Raw genomic sequence first — 12,748 nt, forward strand, 5'->3', positions numbered from 1 at the left:
ATATACTAAAATGGGAAGAAATTGATGAACGGTTATGAAATTATGATTATTGGTAATCGTTATTAGAGTATTATTAAGAAGTAAATAAGGATTATTGAGACCAAGACTCAATCTTATTTTGAAACGAAGAGAAACTTAAGAACATCATATGGGATTTTGGCTTGGTTTATGTTGATTGGGATCATTGATGATGGCAATTCCCAACCTCATTTGACATGCCACTTCCAAATTCAAAGCCTTCAACCCTGCATCCCAATACACACCAACACCAAAATATTAGCATCCAATATCATAGCCAACGCATTTTTCTTTTTAATTTGTCCCTTGAAAATGCATTTTAGATTCATGGCGCGAAGGAAAAGGGAAAAGGAAATGTTAATTTGATTACTCTGAGCAGTCAGTGGAATTGTCAATGGGAGGAATTTGAACTGGAATTCCGCAGCCTTCGGGAATCGAAGGAATGCGATTCGGATCATAAGCTCCGATCATCGACAAACTCTTCTTGATACACTCGCACAAATCAACCTTATCGTTCTTCGTTTTAGCATCGGCGGCCAACTTAGTAACGCCACTGCAGCACGACGGCGGTGGATTCTCTCCAAGAAACCCTCCGTCGCTGCCTTTGATGAAGCTCAAACATGGCGATAGCTCCTGCGCCACCAGTATGCAGCTTCCCATGTCGACATTCTGAGACAGCGCGACCATCATGGAGCTTGTAAGCATGGCGATGAAGGTTAGTGCACTGATCATCAAGCGGAGATTGTAGATTCCTGACATTTTTCACTTGGGAATTTTTACAAACACTTGGTGGGTTTACGATTTTGTGTGTTTTTATATCAGTTTCTTGTGTAACGATTCCTGAAATTCTGCTACCATGCCGATTTTATGAGTTTCTTTTGGTTATTGACACACAAAAAAGTGGGGTTTTCTTAAATTACTTGAATCTCTGTACACACTGACTTTGCATTGTTGTGTTCTTGTTACGTAGAAGAATTGAAGTTAGTGAGAAGGGGAGGGAGAGGGAGAGTTTCGACAAAGAGGGCAGCTGCTGTTGACACGAAGCCATTGATCAATACAATCCACATGGAAGCAATGCTTACACTCAGGAATGCATCTGACAGTGTCTTTGGTTAAGTACTCTCCGAGGCATATGGGGCAGGTGGTGCCATTGGGGCCAGGCAGCCGCCGGCTTTCTCCAAGGATTACCTTCTGATATGAATCAATGGTTGATTCATCCAGACCACTCAAACGGATCGGTGGCTCTGTCTCTAAAGCTGGATTGACCTGCTGCTGATGCTGAGCTTGGTTTCTTCTGCTGTCTGCAATGCCATAGCCCCACCTTGCGAAGCAGATGAAGCAGCCAAATCCAAAGACACACATCAAACTCGGTAGAATAATCACCACACAGATGATCCGCAATATTCTGAGGCCATTATTCTCCCCTGAAATTTAAGGTATTTTATCATTTAAAGTTTGATATTTTTGCAAACTATATCATGAATGATATCATTAAGAGACGTGCAGCTGAGAACAAGTGTCTTTGTCATTCCTTCATCATCCATGATATTCTTCTGTTATTACTTTAATCTCAACTTGCCTATAATATAAGCTTTATCTATGTCTTAGTCAACCAAGAGCCAGTCTAAGATTCATATAGCAGCCTGTATCTTTATTTTTGCAATATGGGTTAAAGTTGACCATAATCGGAACAAAACAATGATTTATTTTTATTTGAATTTTTAGGTAACTACCCTAGATTTCTACTTAACCTAAAGTCGTTAGGGTATGCATAACATATAGTCTATGAAATTAAATATAGCCTAGCCCCTATACTAACCTATCGTCTACAAAAACAAAATACAAACTACCCTATGCATGTGACATGGTCTCTTGAGTTGCGATGTCATTGTCAGCCGTACATGGGAGTCTTGCCTTTACTTGGAAAATAAGAGTAACACATGGCTTAAGTATTTTAAGAAATACTTAGTAAAGTGACCCCACTATTGAGGTTAGATGCAAGCACACACAATCATGAATTTGACCTATCATTTAAATCTGTATTCCCTTAGCCGACTATCCTAAGCGGGTAATGAGATGTATGTTTACTATTCTATACACGGCTCACACGTGATTGTGTGTGCTTGCATCTACCTCAATAGTAAGGTCACTTAATGAGTATTTCTTAAAATACTCAAGTTATGTGTTACTCTTATTTTTCAAGTAAAAGCAAGACTCCCATGTACGGCTGACAGTGGCATCGCAACTCGGGAAACCATGTCACATGCATAGGGTAGTTTGCATTTTATTTTTGTAGACTATAAGTTAGTATAGGGCTAGGTTGCATTTAATTTGTCGACTATAAGTTAGTATAGGGCATTTATGTTTTATTTTACTTATGTTCTTTTGACTCATGTTAAAGTGTTTTAAGGACCTTTCAATAAACATGTAAGTTCGTAGCAATGTTTTTATGATAAAATTTTAAATGATTATTTCAGCCTAAAATGATAGGTATACCGTAACGACTTTAGGATAAGTAGAAAACTAGGTCGTTACATTTTCCTCGAACAATGCATTCTCATCCATTTCAGAAGATGAAGAGTTTAAAGAAGAACATGAACTTAGGAAATAGCAACAAAGGGTAAAATTTTGACCTGTTGAGTACTTATTGAAACAGGCAATGCCGAGGCCGCTGTTGCTTTTGAACCCACAAAGCCTGCCTTCTGTTTCGCAGATACTGCAAGCAGGGCTATTCCAAGTTAGCAGGAGATCACCATAGTGGTCGGTTAGAAACTGATTGGCCTCATCTGGGTACGCAACTGGGACAGTTAAATTAGCCATGATCCTGCAAGAGTTTGACTTTGACATTGACCTGACATAACTCATGGAAGAAGTAGCCACAACCGAGCTGGTGGAGTTGCTAAGGCAGCTAAGGACAGGAAATCGGGATGTTGCAAATTGAGGTTGACAGCTTAGGAAGGTGAAATTCTTACTAAAAGGGAGCAGAAATGGAGAATTTGAGAGATCGAAGTTGAAGCCTTGAAGAAGAAGCCTTTTAGGAAGGCAAACATCTGGATCATAGAGCTGTATCTGTTGAGCAACATAATCAATATTTCTTACCAAAAATTGTTCTGAAGACGATAGATTTAGAGTCGACACACCCACGTCGTTGCAGGCTAAGTTGAAACCAGGATAGCCACATCTTGCAGGTTGCAGCTCAGGAATTCGGAACGGGAATCGGATGCCGAAGTTGTCCTTCATACACTTGGAAATAGAGCAACTTTGAGCTGTGGATAAAGTGGGGAGGATGAAGAGGAAGAAGAGGAGAAAGATATGTGAGAAATCCATAAGCTTTGCCAGAAGGAAAATTTTTGTAACTTGAAGTAGTTCATATTTATGTTATTGACTTCATCATTTTATTCTAAAGTCAGAAGCTTTGAAAGTTCTATAATGGTTGGTTTGACATTCTTTGGCTGTGGATGCCATAGTTTTAATATTCATGAGAGAGCTACAGAAATTTATTAAGAAATTTCAATTTGATATAAACTATCAAACTCTCTTTCTGTATTTTTGTGCTTATTTAATTCATCTTCAAACTATATTATAATCCATAGACTTTATTATAAAAAGTTCAAAAACAAATTTGGTAGACTTCAGAAATTGTTTACGAGATTTTATCATAGCCATAAGGATGGAATTCTAAAATTTTTACGTAATCATAGAGACCAAATAAATTTATAATTGAACATGATCAATCTCACATGCAAGTAATTTGAATCGTAAAGCTTGAATGGAATCTTTTAAAAAAAATCTTGGTCATTAATAATATCATATTGTGTATCAACTCAAGCCTATCACCTACCACTAGTATATATTGCATTTTTGGACTTTCTCAGCTTCTCCTTAAGGTTTTAAAAGGTTAGAGGGTTTTAAAAGGTTATAGAGAGGTTTCCACATTCTTACAAGAATGTTTTCTCCCCTCTCCAACCGATGTGGGATCTCACAATCCACCCCCCTGGGAGGCCCACAATCCACCCCCTTAGAGGCGCCATTATAGGGACACATTCTTACAGGGAATGTTTCGTCCTCCTCTCCAACCGATGTGGGATCTCACAAACCACCTCCCTTGGAGGCCAGGGTCCTCGATGACACACCGCCTAATGATTGACTCTGATACCATTTGTAACATCTCAAATTTACTGCAAGCAGATCTTATCATCCTCAAAGTTTTAAAATACATTCGTTAGAGAAAGGTAATAAATAAATTTATATACCTAAACTTGTGGGTTATATAGATTATAAACTTTCTAAATAAATAAATTTATATTATTACCAAGGATTAGAGGATAAAATCACAATTAAAAGTTGAGAAATAAAGTAACGAAATTTAACTAAAACACTGAACAATTTAGAGATAAAATCAACAGAGCCATCAAGATTTAGCCATTGACCGACGACACGAACGGCGAAACTACTGCTTCTTTGACATGCAAGACCATGCAGACGTAAAAGAAAGTTTCATTATGAATGATACCTGCACATAGCAAGTTGTTCACAGTTTAGCTTCTTAATCAGAGCCCTCCATTTCAAGTCTTAGTGAATCACAAAGGTAGAGTAGAGATTTGAACCTAGCAGTTACTTAAAAGTACAGTAGAGATCTGACAGATTCTGGACTAAATTTTAAGAATATGCAAGCCTCTGTCCATCAAACCAAATGAATCAATGGCATGTATTTAAAACTAGATCCAAGATCACCAGTTTCAAAGTAAAAACATCAAAGGTAGCAGAAGAAGGCAGCAAACTATTTCACAAGAATGCAAATTTACAGAGTGGAAAGCTGACTGCTAGGTTATATTAATAGTAGGGGAATGCACAATGGTACCGATGGGCATTTGGGAGCAAGTCTATGATGAAGAAGCTTCTGTTTATTGTTTGTCCTTGGGACTCAAGGAGGGCTCCAGTACAAGATCTCCTACTCCTCTTGGTGGCCCAATGCTGCAACGAGCTGTGTTGTGCATTTTAATTGCATCTTTAATTTTCTGGAACTGGGGGAAGGAGAAAGGTTAGATAGAGTAAGTAGAATGATGGTATTCCTTCATATATTGATAATCAATGCCTGCCATGGGATCAAACACTTGGTATAGTTCTCCAAATTTGGGATAAGGGAAGTTTTCAGTTCATATTAGATCCACATCAATCCTTCCAGCACATTCACATCGATGACTCGAAAATTGTAACATTTCAAGCCCACCGCTAGCATATATTGTACTCTTTGGATTTTCCTTTTGGGCTCTCAAGGTTTTAAAATACGTCTACTAGAGAGAGGTTTCCACACCCTTTTAATAAATGTTTCGTTTCCCTCTCTAACCTATGTGGGATCTCACAATCCACCCCTTCGGGGTCCCAGTGTCCTCGCTGGCACACCGTCCGGTGTCTAGCTCTGATACCATTTGTAACAGCTCAAGCCCACTACTAGCAAATATTGTCTTCTTTGAGCTTCTCCTTATGGGCTTCCCCTCAAAGTTTTAAAACGAGTTACTAGGGAGAGGTTTTCACACCTTTATAAGGAATGTTTAGTTCTCTCTCCAACCAATGTGGGATCTCACAAAAATCTATTTATATTTTAACATGCCTGGTGCTTGTTATAAGCTAAACCAATAAAATAGTATGAATTGTTTACATATGAGATGGGGGATGGGGAGGGAGGAGGATGCTAACCTTTGCGAGTGAGCATGAGAAGGACTCCAATTGTCCATCAGCTCCACGATAAAAATGGAAATAAGGAAGGACCTTGACATTCAAACTTTTGCACATTTGCTTGTTTTCATCAAAGTTGACTTTCAGGAATAAAATCTCAGGGTGCTCATCAGCTGTTCTGCATAGCTGACAGTTCCATTTCAACATATATACAAACGTCAAAACATAAAACAGGCGACTAAAATTTCTAATAAGAACAATAATTGCAAGGTCAGATTTTGCTGTAAAATGCCTTTCCTTTTTAGGAAACAACAAATGTTAAATCCAATGAATATCAATCATTTAATGTGGGAAGCATTCGCAAGAATTTCCGTGCAAATAAGAACTGCTCTGGAGCTTTCTTATTATAACCAAAGCGATAAATAATGACAGAACAGCTATGCAGCAGAAAACCAATAAAGGAACGCAGAGTATTTTGAGATTAGCAACTTGAGATATCAGATACTGAGCAGAGTTATGCTTCATACATTAATGCTTCCCTTTTAACCAATTGGCAAAGCTTTTTGTAATCACAGTGGACAAACCATCCTTTTAGTAAATTCCATACATCAATGAAATTATTTCATATAAAAAATATATATATTTGGCGCAGAGTTTTTGATTACCAATTTATTAAAGGATTGAGCAATTGTCTACAGTTCCAACCTCAGTAACATAGATAGGTAGAAACCTGCAAGGCATCTAAAAATACTGCAAAGTGTACTTTAAAGATTTTCATCTTGATAGCTAGCTAACAAATGCAGCAGTCATTTAATGCCTACTTGTTCAATAAGCTGGTCCTAATCGAGTTTCAGAAAATGCTCCATTGATGGAATCAAGCCTTATATCATGATACACTTAAAACAGACCAACATCACAATCTGAAGAAATCTAAAGCATTGATGAAGAAAGTTACCCGGGGAAATAATGCCCTGCAAGAAGCACACCAGGTTCCGTAAAAATCTACAATAACTAATCTATCACCAGATTCACTCAATGCAGTTAAAAATTCCTGTGTCGAATGTATATCAATCATGTTTGGTGCACTCTTTTCCCACCATTTTGGCTGGTCTTTTTCAGCCACAGCTGCCGGTACCTGTGGCATCATAGAACAGTTTACAGGCGCCACGGGGAAAATGATTGACATCTATTTTGTTTGAGTAAGAAACATTTTTAAACAGATAATCATGTATAAAAGGAAAAGCGGGGAAAATAGTACAGCCTCCTGCCCTCAGAAAGCGAAGGAGAAATTACAAGAAGTTGTCATGTTTTCCACACAAGAAATTTACACATATGTAGTCTCAACGCTACAAACTGAATAATAAATTTGAGAGCTGCTCATTGCCTATGGGAGCTTGCAGGCATGCAATAGTCAATAAGGTAATCAAGAAGAGATTTGCATGTAAGGATGCTAGAACTCTCCTACTTCCAGTATTTTGAATCAAAACTATGAGTTATATGAAAACCTTCCATGTTGTCAAGATGTAAGCCTACTAGTAATCTCTCTCGTTAAAAGAATTTTGAAATGTAAGGACTTTCTCCACAGGTTCTCTGCTCAGGCTTTTTAGAAACATCTAAAACAAGTCAGCTGAGCATAAAGTTAAGGAAAAGCATTATGAAAATTGAAGTTTCCTATCCAACCAAGCATCCTTTCAAAATCCAATTATACAATGGTTCTCAGCCATTAAGAAAGCTTCCAATCTCAGATAAATTTCACAGCTAGCAGTGAAAATCCAAAGGCAACAACTGTTAAGAGATATGTTTCCTATGAACAATCACATAGGACTTGCATCATATTTACTGGCGAGAATTCTGTGCCTAAAGGGTGCTGGCGTTCGACTACTTCTCTTCTCGTACCCCACTGTCATTTGGTAATCATGGCCATGCTTCTATTTCAAATTTTACCAGTCCCAAAAGCCTCATAACTCAATATGAAAATAAAGAACTCTCCAAGTAACAAGGTGTTCAGTCCCCTCGTTCATAACCAAAAATCTTCCCAAAAGCTATAGCCAGATCTGAAGGAACTTTAAAGAGATATGAAGAGAAAACATGGCTCCTTATGGTTTAATCAACCATAAATTAAGTGTCTCTTTAGATTTAACCAGCATCAGGCTAGACAGGAATATAAACTACTTCGTAGAACAGACTAGAACTGTCAACTAAGAATTGAATGCATATGGGAAAGAATTGTTGGCAAAGCAATGTAGCTAATTCTTTTAACAGATAAAAGTACAAGCATCAACTACCTAGGGAAAATTTGAACTTAGTGGGTCTCACAATTAGGGTTGTACAGAACCTTCTCAAATTCCAATTCAGCACATGGAATCTCAAATTGAAAATAAAATTCAAACAAGCCCAACAAACAGATTCTTGCTGGCAACTAAATTCATATAAAAATAATAATGAAAATCTCAACAATTATAAATCCAACCAAAAGAAAAGCTGTGTACCTTGAAAGACACCAACCTCTTTCTGGGTGTGAAAGAAAGAGGCATTACAAAGCTAGCAGAGTAACGCGGCAGAGAAGTCGACCTCTTATCCGAGCTTTGAATGGGTGGAAGGCAAGTCTGAATAGAATTGCAGGATGAAGCAAAGGAGGCAGGGAAAGAAGTGGATGGGAAACATAAAGAATGCGAGGAAAATCTAAAAACATCAGCCATTTAGAGACAAAAACGCAGAAATTCTACTTCCAAACACAATCTGTGTCCCCCCAAGAAGAAGATGATGAGGTAAACAGCATGGGGGGAGAAACGAAAAGGGCAATCGAGAGAGAAGTAGAAGGAGAAGGGTTGTTTATAATTGTGGCTATAATTGTGCGCGTGAATTGGAGAGAGTGCTTTTACGCTTTACACGATTGTAAGGGTGACTGCAACAATTGGTAATCAATCCGCCATTTTAACCCAATCACAGTGCTCTACGGTTTTGCTCTTCCTTGCCAATCATCTCTCGTCTTGTCGGTGATGAGATTTTTCTGCTTTGACCTAACCAACACGATTTTTTTGTTAAGATATCTTTCCTAAATAGTTTAAAAAATATATCTTTAAAATTTTTTTAAAAATAAAAAATATTTAATCCTAAGTTAACGACACCTTTAAAAAATATTCATAATTTTTTAAAATAACATTAAAAAATAATATTTGAAATGTATATAGATGGTTTTGTCCATCCAACGACAGTAACAATTTTTTTTTATATGTATTAATGTTCCTTATAAAATTTGATAATTATTTTTTAAACATGGGACCGATCGTAAAAATATTTTTGAATTTTTAACTATAGTAAAAATATTTTTGAATAATAATAATAATTTTTTTTTTTTTTTTTGAAGAGAAACTTTAAAAGTTTATGATATTCTCATTAATATAGTTCTTAATAAATTATTAATTTAGACAAATCTTTTATAATAGTAAATTTAATATAATTCGTGAAAACTTGATTTAATTCTCCTAAATTTGAATATTCTCCTTTCATATATAATTTTTTTTATTAAAATTTAATATATCTCATAAAAGAAAAAATATATGTATCGTGATAAGCATAAAAGTATTACGTGAAAAATAATATATACTTTCTTTTCGTATGAAAAATTTCATTGATTTTATATTTATTGTTATCATATAAATAGAATTATTGATACCGCCTCGAAACAAACAGTATGAACGAATTAATGAAAAAATAAATAGGCGTGACAGAGGAAGACAGCACACAGATTGTGGACAGGGCCCCAACGAACGCTCTGTCAAATCTGTCATTTCTGCTGCCGGCGCTCCTCTGTTCGAACCCTTTCTTTTTTACCCTTCATCTTCTCTGTTCTTTGCATTCTATTCCATTTCCAGAGTCAATATGGCAGAATCCATACCAGACCGGTCCTCTCCCCCTCTTTCATCCGGTACGTTCCCTATCAATCTCCTGATTTTTCCTTTTTCTTTTTTCTTTTTTCTTTTTCGTATATATATATATATACATATATATATGTGTTTGATATCGTCATTCGCGTGATGATTTTGCATTGCGTTTACATTTTCTGAGGATTCTTTGATCAATTTCCATTGGTTGTAGTATACGAGTATTTTGGAATCAATAGGCTAGTGCTAGCAGATTTTGAATTAAAAGTATCCACTTCGAATTTTGCAGAAAATTTGCAGGCAGATGAATCGCCTGGTCATCACCAGGAGACTCATGGAAGACGGGATGATATTGACGAGAATACCTCGTTGGATGAAGTCAGAGCGCCAAACGTGTTTGAGAGAGTAAAAGAGGAGATTGAGGCTCTGGTTGAAACGATCCACCCGAAGAAAGAGTCACAAATGTATGAAAGGAAGTTTTTATTCACTTATTGTGCAACTAAACTTTTAGGTTATGATTTCATTAACTTTGACATTGGACTTATGTAAATGGTAAAATCAAGATATTGCTTCAATAGGAAACAGTTGACCTTCTTTATAAATTTGTATAACTAGATTTCAATATTTATTGCTAGGTCTCGGAGTTCTTATGTTACTTGATTTTGTGCTTGGATTTAGGAGTTTATGTGGCTGAGTATGCGTTTTCCCACTAGATTTTGGATGTTTGCCGTTGGATCTTGGACGTTTTATAAATTGGTTTTAGGTTAACTTCTAGTTTTATTTCAAAGATGGTCTACTTATTCATGTTCAGAATTCAATTTAATGAAACTAAAATGAGCTTTTCATATATACATATATAAATCCTCGTGTTGTTTTCTGGTCGCAGGGATGAAGCTTCAGCAACGGATTCCATCGAAGAGAAAACAGAGTTCCTATTAGGTGGATTCTTTGTTTCTTATCATATTAGATTTTGCAATTGTGCAGTTGTATTCATATCTTTCTGCTTCCCTCTCTGTAAACTAGCTTATCTTGTTCATAAACAATGTGGACAAGATGGGAGATTGATTTATAAAAAGCCTCTAGACAGAAGTAAAACTTGATAAGTCGAAATAACTATGGAGTTTATCTTCTTCTTGTGTGTTTGGATCAGATAGCACAGCGAAAGCAGCAAAAGTGATAGAAAGAGCAAAGGACGAGATTGAGAAGATATGGCACATTAAGAAGTCAAAAGAAACCCACGGCCAGCGTGATGATATAGGAGAAGATACTCCAATAGATGAAGTCAAAGCTCCAAATTTATTTGAGCGGGCAGCAGAAGAATATCAGGCCCTTATCCAAACGATTCACTCTAAGTAAGAATCTCAGACATGCGATAAAAGGTTTTGATTGATTATTTTTAATTAGTTTAGGTTTAGGTTCAGTAGTTATGGGATGCATTTAGTTTTCTTTCTAAATTATCTCATTTACTGCAATTCTTTTGAAGGAATGAAATTACCAATGCTGCATCAATTCTGAAGGAAGCTATGCCTCTCTCGGGTATTACAGTTTTCAAATTTGCATTCTTAGAGTTCTCCAAAGATGCTGTTTATTTATGCTCTATTATAACTTTTGACCATGGTACTCTGGTTTTTTGAGATCCAACATTGGTTGGGGAGGAGAATGGAGCATTCTTTATAAGAGCGTGGAAACTTCTCCCTAGCAGACGCGTTTTAAAATTTTTGAGGAAAAGCCCGAAAGGGAAAGTCCAAAAAAGACAATATTTACTAGCGGTGGGATTGGGTTGTTACAAATGGTATTAGAGCCTGACACTGGGTGGTGAGCCCCGAAGGGGGTGGACACTAGGCGATGTGCCAGCGAGAACGTTAGGCCCCAAAGGTGGTGGACTGTGAGATCCCACATCGATTGGAGAGGAGAATGAGTGTCAATGAGGACACTAGGCCAAGAAGGGGATGGATTGTGAGATCCCATATCGATTGGAGAGGAGAACGAGGGCCAATGAGGACACTAAACCCTGAAGGAGGTGGATTGTGAGATCTCACGTTGGTTAGGGAGGAAAATGAAGCATTCTTTATAAGGGTGTAAAAACTCTTCTCTATTAGACGCATTTTTAAAACCTTGAAAGGAAGCCAAAAGGTTCATACTAATTGGCCACTGGTTCACATTTATGGAAAATCGAAGTAGTTCGTCTAAATTGTTGTACCGACTGATGTTTTCTTAGGATTACTGATGAATTACTTGTTTTATTCTACTGTAAAACAAATATTGTTGCAGCTATTTTGCTTCTAATGAGTTTCTTTGTGCGGCAAATGATGCAGAAATGAGTTCAAATGAGAAAATGCCAATCAATGAAGTGAAGGGGCCAAATATTTTTGAGAGAGCAGAAGATGAAATGGAGGCACTTGTTCATGGCATCCATGATAAGAAGGAAACTGGTTCGCCAGGAAAAGAAGGATTTCTGTCAAAACTGGGAAATTGTTTGGAAATAATATGCTCTCCTTCAAAAAAGAAAGATGATTAAACCCCAAAGCAAGAATTTGACAATCAAGAATGATGGTTTGTTTTCTAATATTTTTCATCTGTGTATTGTTCCATTACTACACGAAAGTTTGAAAGTCATCCACTTGTATTTCTGCATGATTGTATAACAGGAGCTTTGTACATTCCCAGTTTGGGAACAAATGTATATCCTTTATAACTTTGTAATCTGGAATTTGTAAAGTTGTAATAAAAAAAATGTTTGCAGTGGGTTTGAATGTTTAAACTTCATTCCTAACTTGATGATCGATAGACGATCACCAAAAAATTGTTAAATTGTTTGCGTATATGTTACATTTCTGCAAGATCATAGATCATAATGTTAAAATCCAAAAAATAATAAATTGGATTTACATGAATGATCAAAGAAAATTTATATTTAAACTCTAAATTAGAATCACTTCATAAGATATCTTGATTCTATCATGCAACTTTTTAAAGTTTGAATGTAACATGAATGATGGAATACAGGTTGTAACTTGGGCGACTTTGGATCAGTGTTCTTGTGGTTTGATGTCTCTAGAGGATCTGTCAATGTGGTGATAGATAAAAGGTTTGGAAATGGCATATGCTTTGAGAATCATATGCTTGACTCGCAAGTTACTTTAGAACCCTCTCCAAAGTTCTTCACATCT

The 12,748-nt window shown here is 36.6% G+C and overlaps 4 protein-coding genes across 6 annotated transcripts; 1 reads left to right on the forward strand and 3 right to left on the reverse strand.

Annotated features, from left to right (window-relative positions):
• Window positions 1–57: 57 nt before the first annotated feature.
• On the reverse strand, window positions 58–11,203 carry LOC111473775 (non-specific lipid-transfer protein 3-like). The gene is made up of 4 exons (XM_023119184.1): window positions 11,192–11,203; window positions 4,009–4,012; window positions 389–803; window positions 58–245 (listed from the first exon to the last, which is right to left on the reverse strand). The coding sequence occupies exons 3-4, from the start codon at window positions 775–777 to the stop codon at window positions 182–184; spliced, it is 453 nt and encodes a 150-aa protein (XP_022974952.1). The 5' UTR covers window positions 778–803; window positions 4,009–4,012; window positions 11,192–11,203; the 3' UTR covers window positions 58–181.
• On the reverse strand, window positions 975–3,529 carry LOC111473771 (putative RING-H2 finger protein ATL21A). Its single transcript, XM_023119178.1, has 2 exons — window positions 2,652–3,529; window positions 975–1,442 (listed from the first exon to the last, which is right to left on the reverse strand). Exons 1-2 carry the CDS (start codon window positions 3,343–3,345, stop codon window positions 1,000–1,002), a joined length of 1,137 nt encoding a protein of 378 aa, XP_022974946.1. The 5' UTR covers window positions 3,346–3,529; the 3' UTR covers window positions 975–999.
• On the reverse strand, window positions 4,302–8,722 carry LOC111473774 (thioredoxin-like 2, chloroplastic). 3 transcript variants are annotated; one of them, XR_002715770.1, is made up of 6 exons: window positions 8,184–8,722; window positions 6,650–6,829; window positions 5,716–5,880; window positions 4,880–5,042; window positions 4,626–4,695; window positions 4,302–4,531 (listed from the first exon to the last, which is right to left on the reverse strand). XR_002715770.1 is itself a non-coding variant. In XM_023119183.1 (5 exons), the coding sequence occupies exons 1-4, from the start codon at window positions 8,391–8,393 to the stop codon at window positions 4,923–4,925; spliced, it is 675 nt and encodes a 224-aa protein (XP_022974951.1). In that variant the 5' UTR covers window positions 8,394–8,722; the 3' UTR covers window positions 4,302–4,531; window positions 4,880–4,922. The 3 variants fall into 3 exon arrangements, 2 of the variants coding, with proteins under 2 accessions (XP_022974951.1, XP_022974950.1); XM_023119183.1 differs by lacking the exon at window positions 4,626–4,695; XM_023119182.1 differs by lacking the exons at window positions 4,302–4,531; window positions 4,626–4,695 and having other exon boundaries at window positions 4,697–5,042.
• On the forward strand, window positions 9,410–12,339 carry LOC111473773. The gene is made up of 6 exons (XM_023119181.1): window positions 9,410–9,622; window positions 9,868–10,042; window positions 10,465–10,517; window positions 10,729–10,930; window positions 11,062–11,114; window positions 11,894–12,339. Exons 1-6 carry the CDS (start codon window positions 9,577–9,579, stop codon window positions 12,094–12,096), a joined length of 732 nt encoding a protein of 243 aa, XP_022974949.1. The 5' UTR covers window positions 9,410–9,576; the 3' UTR covers window positions 12,097–12,339.
• Window positions 12,340–12,748: the final 409 nt, after the last annotated feature.

This window comes from Cucurbita maxima, unplaced genomic scaffold (assembly GCF_002738345.1).
Source record: "Cucurbita maxima cultivar Rimu unplaced genomic scaffold, Cmax_1.0 Cma_Scf00159, whole genome shotgun sequence".
Taxonomy (NCBI): Eukaryota; Viridiplantae; Streptophyta; class Magnoliopsida; order Cucurbitales; family Cucurbitaceae; genus Cucurbita; species Cucurbita maxima.

What these genes read in the sequence shown, in the direction of transcription:
- LOC111473775 (XM_023119184.1), bottom strand. Translation starts at nt 777, where the DNA reads ATGTCAGGAATCTACAATCTCCGCTTGATGATCAGTGCACTAACCTTC. An exon ending in AATTCCACTGACTGCTCAGA is followed by an intron (nt 246 to 388) that starts GTAATCAAATTA and finishes ATTGGGATGCAG; the next exon opens with GGTTGAAGGCTTTGAATTTG.
- LOC111473771 (XM_023119178.1), bottom strand. Translation starts at nt 3,345, where the DNA reads ATGGATTTCTCACATATCTTTCTCCTCTTCTTCCTCTTCATCCTCCCC. An exon ending in TTTCAATAAGTACTCAACAG is followed by an intron (nt 1,443 to 2,651) that starts GTCAAAATTTTA and finishes CTTAAATTTCAG; the next exon opens with GGGAGAATAATGGCCTCAGA.
- LOC111473774 (XM_023119183.1), bottom strand. Translation starts at nt 8,393, where the DNA reads ATGGCTGATGTTTTTAGATTTTCCTCGCATTCTTTATGTTTCCCATCC. An exon ending in GCAGGGCATTATTTCCCCGG is followed by an intron (nt 5,881 to 6,649) that starts GTAACTTTCTTC and finishes TGGAACTGTCAG; the next exon opens with CTATGCAGAACAGCTGATGA. An exon ending in TCTCATGCTCACTCGCAAAG is followed by an intron (nt 5,043 to 5,715) that starts GTTAGCATCCTC and finishes TCCTTCCCCCAG; the next exon opens with TTCCAGAAAATTAAAGATGC.
- LOC111473773 (XM_023119181.1), top strand. Translation starts at nt 9,577, where the DNA reads ATGGCAGAATCCATACCAGACCGGTCCTCTCCCCCTCTTTCATCCG. An exon ending in CCGAAGAAAGAGTCACAAAT is followed by an intron (nt 10,043 to 10,464) that starts GTATGAAAGGAA and finishes TTCTGGTCGCAG; the next exon opens with GGATGAAGCTTCAGCAACGG. An exon ending in ATCCAAACGATTCACTCTAA is followed by an intron (nt 10,931 to 11,061) that starts GTAAGAATCTCA and finishes ATTCTTTTGAAG; the next exon opens with GAATGAAATTACCAATGCTG.